The sequence below is a fragment of the Dermacentor variabilis genome, chromosome 2 (assembly GCF_050947875.1).
Source record: "Dermacentor variabilis isolate Ectoservices chromosome 2, ASM5094787v1, whole genome shotgun sequence".
NCBI classification, from domain to species: Eukaryota; Metazoa; Arthropoda; class Arachnida; order Ixodida; family Ixodidae; genus Dermacentor; species Dermacentor variabilis.
In genome coordinates, this window is record NC_134569.1 from 29,790,102 (window position 1) to 29,797,486 (window position 7,385).

Here is a 7,385-nt window from a genome sequence, read left to right on the forward strand (position 1 = left end):
TTATTGCCCAACTATTCCAATGTTCTGCTGATCTTCCCTAAATGATGACTTGTATTTTTTTTATATACTGGTGTTCTTCTGCATCTCACCGTGATTTCGAACGTGTCGTTGTCTGGTTATGCGTGATAAGGCTGTCCGATAGAGAGATAAAGAAACAAATGCAGATCGAAGAATACGAATCATTGTTTATAGCAAAAGGGAGAAAACTAAGAAGTTCCTATATGCGACCACAGAAATGTGGCATACCTGCAACGTCTGAGCGACGCTAAATCCACAAGGCGCTTTTAACGAAACATAGTTTAGTGAAAATGAGTGCCCTGGTTCTAATCTCTTGAAGGTCGGGAGAGAGCTATGGCTTCATAAACGAAGCCAGAAGCGGGGTCGAGAACTAATTGGAAGCAGAGGTCAGAATTTCTCGCAAGCCAGGTCAAGAGTAAGCTATTGCAATGCTGTCGCAGCAAGTACCTCTTACTGTGACAGTATTCGCATGATTAGATTTTTTAGGAGAAGGGTTAGAGAGAAGGGTTAGGAGACGGGTTAGAAGGGGGGAGGGAGGGAGATGACTTTTTATTCAGGCTTGCAATGGCGTGACAGTAGAATTGGAATAATGAAAATAGTGGTGTACTTTTAACAGTGCGCCTCAATGAGCTGCTCTAAGTTTAGGAAAGTGACGCCAGACAAGGGATGAAATAATGTGCCCAGGCAGCCACGACGGGAACGTTATAGATGCGTACAGATGTCCCGACCCGCCACCTTTCCATCAGTCGTGAATCCAGAACGCCCTAGCGCATAGAAACCCTGTCACAGCCCGCCTCGCTTCGTTGACGTGCCTATAGATTTTGTGTGTGGCATTCAAGATAGAGTCGCTCGAGAAAGACCCATTCCCAGGAAGGAATTGAAAAAAAAAAAGAGGAAAGCGCGCAACCGACGCAGGCGCGGGCATTTCAGCCGGACGGAGAATAGTATTCCTTGCAGTCTCTCGGACGGACCGTTTGTCACGCCTCGATGCACTAACATTGAGAAGCGTGAAACCTATCACATTGTGTCTGCACTGGTAGGAGCATGAGCCGGAGAAACACGCTGTCGCTGTTTTCTTAGACGGACGGGCCGAATTTCAGTTCGAGTTCATACCTGTAAAACCAATAACCATAGATAGGGGGTGTGTATAAACGAAAATGGGCGAGGAGAAATAGCTACAGAGATATAATGGCAGTTATGCGAAGGAAAAAAAAAAGAAGCAGTGACAAACGTAGACCAGAAAGCGAACTCCTGAAACAAAAGTCCACGGGAGCAACATCCAAAGACGGACATTAAGAAGGAGAGGAAGAGCTTAGGTGGCAGCGAAATAACGCCAACTATAGCGTTCGCGCGTATTCCCAAGGGAAGCCTTACTCCGGAAAGTGGCGACAATAATTTCCTCGTTCGCGCCTAGTACTGTGCTCACCATCCCAGTCATCGTCGCCTCGCTTTGCGACCACAAAGACAACGTCAAAGTAACAATAGAAATGCAAGTGCATCGAGACCGCGCGAGCAAAATAAACAAATAAATAATATTATAGAAGGAAGAAAAAGAGAGAGCGACATAGCGACATAGCGAGCTCTCTTTCCTCGTTTTGCTTCTTCTCGATCGCGCCTCTAGCTTTTGTGTCTGCAGCGCTAACGATTGCTCGCAGCAGCGGAAGGCGGCGCTGCGCACAAAGCCTGCGACGGGGCGCCACGACGGCGGCCCGGCACACAGTGGCCCGTTAGGAGATCGCTCGGCCCTCCGCGCCACTTTGACTGGGCCCCAGATGCACGGTTCCGTGCAGCCTCGCAGGAAACGACCCCCAGCTCCCACTTGACCTAGGAAAAAAAAAAAGAACGGCCGAAGAGCGGCATTGTTGGGGCACGCCCAGCTCCAAGTGTCCGCAAGCTCGCTTTCTTCGCGCATCGAAACAAGAACTACTGCGGAAAAGCGCATAGTTTTGTTCGACCCCAACCTAACGTCCCGTGTCCGATCGCTGCTGTAGACGATATTCGCAGACCGTTCGGGCACACACTGGTTCAAAGACTGTGATCGCTAAAAAATGTACTGAGGAAAAAAAAGTATGGTTGAGTAGTTTCGCGGTGCACCAGTGGCTCCATGAAGCGTTTAAGTTCGTCGCTTGAAGGATAAAAAATAAAGCTCACTGAGAGACAAATAAGGACCATCAACTAGCTTATAGGTTTAACAACAGAGTTTTTGAGGTAGTTGTCGAAGAATGGAGTTGCGAGGTTGCGAAAAGGCGAGAAGCCGGTAGGGTGCTATATATATATTGCTTCATCGGCTACGACAGAAGTGTCCCAATTTCACGTTTATCAAGAGACACGTGTATTATGTCGGTAAATTAGGGACGTAAGCGCATTGAACGGGTGTTTAACGTGAGGACCCAAGTGCGCCATTGTGGCCTGAAAAGTAGCCGAAAACTGCTATTGCACAGAAAGAAAGCGCTCTTTTCTTTCTTTTCCTCTGTTCAGTTGCTTCTTCTTCGTTCTCTCTTTATTTATTTTTGGTCCCGAGCTTGCCCATTAGAGCTAGCTGTCGAAGGCAAAGCACCAGCTTTCATTGTTGCGTGCAACGAATAACCCGCAGCTGTGGGGCAAATGCCTTTCTAAAGAAAGGGACCTCTTTGTTCGCGTGAAAGAGATGGAAGGTCGCGCCTCCAACACATCATGCAACAGCTCCTTCCCCATGTTGGCCAAAGCACCTCCTCACCCCTGTCACCCACCATACCTCTTTGCACCGATTCGATCACGGCTTTTTTTAGTTTTCTTTTTTGCATATCTTTGTGTCCTTACAGAAAAGCAGTGCTCGTTAGCACCTGCAGGTATCGGAGCTCATAATGAACAGCGTCAGCAAGGGATAAGAACGAAGAGCGAATAAAGAATTTAGCGGTTTAAAAGTGGGGAGACAGATACTACCCGGTTTTCTTTCATTCATTTCTTTCCTGTCTTTTTAAGTGCGAAAGAAGAAGAAAGAGCGAGCGATTTAAGAGACCGAACAAAGCCAGACGGTGTGTGGTGCAACTTTCGGTTGTTCGACACGTGTGTCTAAATTTAGGCTTCCAATTCGTTTCTCCCACAGAGCCTCCTGTCCAGCAATTTATTGCCTTCATCAAACTCCGCCGTCCCTCACTAAGGCATGCAAGCTAGACATCATCGACCATCATTCTCATGCGTATATTTAGCGACTTGCGAAATTGTTCGCGTGCATATAAACGTCACTGCGCTTCGTTCTTCGTCTGCGTTCAGAGATGCTTCTATCTGTCTTCCTTGAGTAGCGATGAAGCGATGTACTGCCAAAGTGGTCATTTCAAAGCTCGCTTTGGCTGCGAAAAACATGTTCTACCAACAGTTCGCGTGATTTAAGGTATTAGACTTACCGTATAGTTCTGTTCGTTCCGAAATGGAATGGTTAGGTTAGGCTTGTCTTAAAGTTTTTGTGTCAAGTAATAATACTGCATTCGTTGATGAAATGTGTTTTGCAAAGGTACGCGATGGTTCTGGTCACGAAATGTTTCTTTGTTTTTCTTCTCGCGCCACATTATGTCTAGCAAAATTTCTCTTTTCCGCATCTTCCTACACCTTAAACCTCCTACTTCACATGCACACAATATAGACAGCCGGGCGCTCATCGGAATAATGCTTCCACGTTTCCCGTTATTATTTTTTTGTCATTTTTGTTTGCTCGTCAGCGAAGCTTTGCAGTTGAAGAATAGTTTGTCCTGGTCAGACGATTTAAGTGGGACCATGACCTGAACAGGAAAGAAGCTGTGCAAACTGAGCTAAACAAAATGTTAGTAGTTTAGACTTCAATGGCGAATGAATCGACCACTCAAAGCGTACAAACATTGAACAGTCAGTTACATTTACCTGCATGACCTTAAACACGGCAGACAGAATAGTTACACGAGCCGCGCTGACAAAACCACGTGACTAGCTCGGATTAGAAGATTCTGATTTTTGCTCATAGACGACTATCCGTGTGTTCTTTAATTGAAAATTATTTTTCCTCGTTATTAACTCCTCATAATCTCCTTCATCCGCCTTTTTCTTTCTTTCTTTCTTTCTTTCTTTCTTTCTTTCTTTCTATCTTCCGTTCTTCAACTTACCTAGTTTCTAATCGCTGCTTTCACTTCAAAGCAAAACATCACATTTTCAAGCCCTGGAAGATGGTTCTGCAACTTCTCATGATCCCGCTAGTTGTGCCCACACCGTAATAGCAGCATGAAAACAAATTAACAAAGAAAATATTCTTGCCATCACAACTACCGTGAATACGTTTTCTTCTCTTTCCTTTCTTTTTTTTTCTGTTGTCATCCCAAATCCCATTTGCGTGCTCAATCATCTGCTCACAAAGCGCAAGTTTGCCCTGCATAACAGACGCTGAAGTATGCGAAGCCCTGGATCCCTTTCCTACGCTCTGTTTGAGGTTTTACTAGCTGGTTTCGTCGCCCCTTAATCACATATCAAAACTGCCACGACGAAGCGGGATAAAGTGATGGAGGCGTTTCGCACATAATTCTGTTCGCCAACACCGTCCACGGAAGGCAGCTTAAGCGCCACTCACTGCTTGGCTGAGTGTGCCCTCGTTTAGCTACACATATATAGCAAATCAAACAACAAAAATACGCTAAATCAGCTAGGGAGTGGCGCTAAAAGGCATATTTATACTACACCGGAGTAAGGAAAAGTGGGATAGGAAGAGTTGATAGGAAGAGTTGATAGGAAGAGTTGAAGAGGGTGACGGGAGAGGGAGGAAAGTGGCGCGGGCTGCAAAATGCAGACCCCAGCCTGTCCCTGCGAAAATTACAAATTAAATCCTGGCACCGCTAATCAGTACATCGTATCCAGGTCAGTAAAAGAAGGCTGAACATTGGTAATGAAAACGACGTTAGCCTATGTTTATTTCTGTCATTGAAACGCGCTCCGTTCATCGCAGTGATCACGTGGTTCTCGCAGGCTCGTTCGCTATTCCTCGCAGACGAATCGACGCGCAAGCGCTACTTCGATCGCTTTCCATGCAACCCGTCAGCACCCTCCTCCGACAAACGGACATCAAGCCGATTAATGAGTGAAACAGAGGCACGCATACAGCGACAATTGACTACGACAATTTTTGCCGGCACCCTTCAGAGCGCCATGCCACTGCTCTTTGTGTTATTGTTTGATTCTTAATTCTCAAACAACTTAAATTACATTTACAACTTTCCAAACAGATTTTCTACACTATATAGGGAACTTGCACAACGGCATGAATGATTAAATGTACAAATCATGGCCGTTCGGCAAATGTGCGTACGTCAGTAGGGCTCGGCGGTATCTATTTATTCGTATCTGTTTATCCCTGGCGCGCTATAAAGATGGGACGGAAGACGTATTATTTAAAAATAAGAACTCGTCGAAGAAGACGTCCACTCTATATAGCGCCGGCTGATTGAGCACTTGAAGATAGGAGCGAAAGAAAAAGACTACAAAATAACACAATTCAGACATCGTAACAGATGCGATAAATTACTTTTTTTATTTCTTTGCTTGCTCGCTCTCGTTATATTACACTGCCGCACTTTCCAGCTCGGAACAGGTATCTGTTGCTACCCCTGCGATCTCGGATATAGGCATTTTTACGACCCTCAACGCCTTCCCCGCTGCTGCATCAAGAGAGCACGAGTGAAGACTCCGAACGCAGAAAAAAAAAAGGAAGAAAATGCGCCGGTATCCGATAGCTTTGGACGGGCCAGACATAACGGTACGTGTGGCCGTTACGCAGGGTGGCCGGAACATGTAAAAGGCACGCCGTTTGCGGACGCGGGAGCGCCGCGTATTATGCGCCCCCGAAATAAAGGCGCGTGCTCACCGGCGCTGGCGACGCCCTCTATATTCTCAAAACGCATCACTGATGCAGAAACCGACGAAAGAGATCGTAACACCTATACCTTATGCGGTGTCTGAGAGAACAGTGGCTCCTCTTTCTTTCTTCTTTCCTCCCCCCCCCCCTTTTTTTTTGCGATCTTTTTGTACTCCAACTATCTTTCACTCACTCGCTGGCTCGCTCGTTCGCTCGCTCTCGGTCATTCTGTTACCGAGGCTTCCTCCGGCGTTTCTCTCTCGGTTCACAAATTTTGTAGGGCTTTCGCGCGGCTGGTCGATGACTCGAGAAAAGAAATGACTTGAAAGGGGGTGAATTCGCGGCAGGCGTTGGAAAAAGGATGCATACAGAGCGGAACATAAGTAAACAGCACAGACGGAATGAAGTGTACACTGCGGAAACAGAACGTGTAGAGGATAGAGGAGCGAAATAAGAACCTGCTGATCTGCATTGAATGGAGCGACGCCTGAATGTGATGGCGTCGATATACCGAAGCGATCGAGGTCGAGCAATCGACGCGCGCGAGCGACCGCAGAACCCAGAGAAGGAGAACCAACTTCATCATTTATTTGATGCACGCGTATAAACGCAATCGGGGTATGTGTGGGGGTGTGTGTGTTATTGCTCTCTTTGCACCACGGTGCACTTCCGTACATTTGCTCACGACTCACCTATGTCTGACTCGCCTTTCGTTTCCCAAACCGCTCCCGCAGGCACACATATACCAATGCCCGCTTCGTTCGATGCGTTAGCTCTCACACGCACCCCAACGCACACCAACGTTCTGTTCTGTACGGTGTTTTCTTTGCACATGTAATGTGTACGTCTGTTTGGAATAAAAGAAGAAGAAAAAAGAAGACAGGCGTGTTTTCATTTTAGCCTTCTTCGCACACGGGGTAGGTAGGTAGCGAGAATTCATCGAACGCATTGAGAAGCCTCGACTCTCCGGAGACGAATACCCAACGAAGTATCAGGAAGAAAAAAAAAACAAGAGGCAGACAGGCCAACTGTGAAAAGAAAGTATCACGATTTTTTTTTAAGCGACGAGAAAGTACATTTCAGCGTTCATTATAGCACGCATAGCGCACAACCTGAGACGAGTGGATCCACGGAAGGGAAATAGAGAGAGAGAGACCGAAAGCGTCTCTTTAGTAACAAGCAACAGGCCCGCTAATGAGCCTGTTCGTTTGACGCTCCTGCTCCTTGCGACGGTACAAGCGCGAACATGAAAAACACATTTATACGGCAGTAAGATTTTTTGGCAAAATAAAGCCGGGGAGCTTTCTTTATGGCAATCCGCGCTGGAATGAAGATAAATTTTTCGATGAGTGTAAGCCAATGTCGTTTATTATTTGACAATATGAGCTCACTCCATTCTCTCATACTAATGTCACAGCTTGCTCATTAAAACGAAGCTTTTGCCTACCCTCCCGGGATTGCTGTGGCCTCGGCTGCTTGCTTTCCGCCAGCTGTTCTCTGCTGCTGGGCCGGTCAGTAT

The 7,385-nt window shown here is 46.5% G+C and overlaps 1 protein-coding gene across 1 annotated transcript in view; it reads right to left on the reverse strand.

Annotated features, from left to right (window-relative positions):
* The window catches only part of LOC142570280 (corticotropin-releasing factor receptor 1-like), a 184,562-nt gene extending 178,650 nt beyond the window's left edge, over positions 1-5,912 (reverse strand). Inside the window, exon 1 of the mRNA XM_075678674.1 lies at positions 5,876-5,912. Within this exon, the coding sequence (XP_075534789.1) occupies positions 5,876-5,912 (37 nt within the window). The remainder of the gene's footprint in view (positions 1-5,875) is intronic.
* Between the last annotated feature and the right edge of the window lie 1,473 nt (positions 5,913-7,385).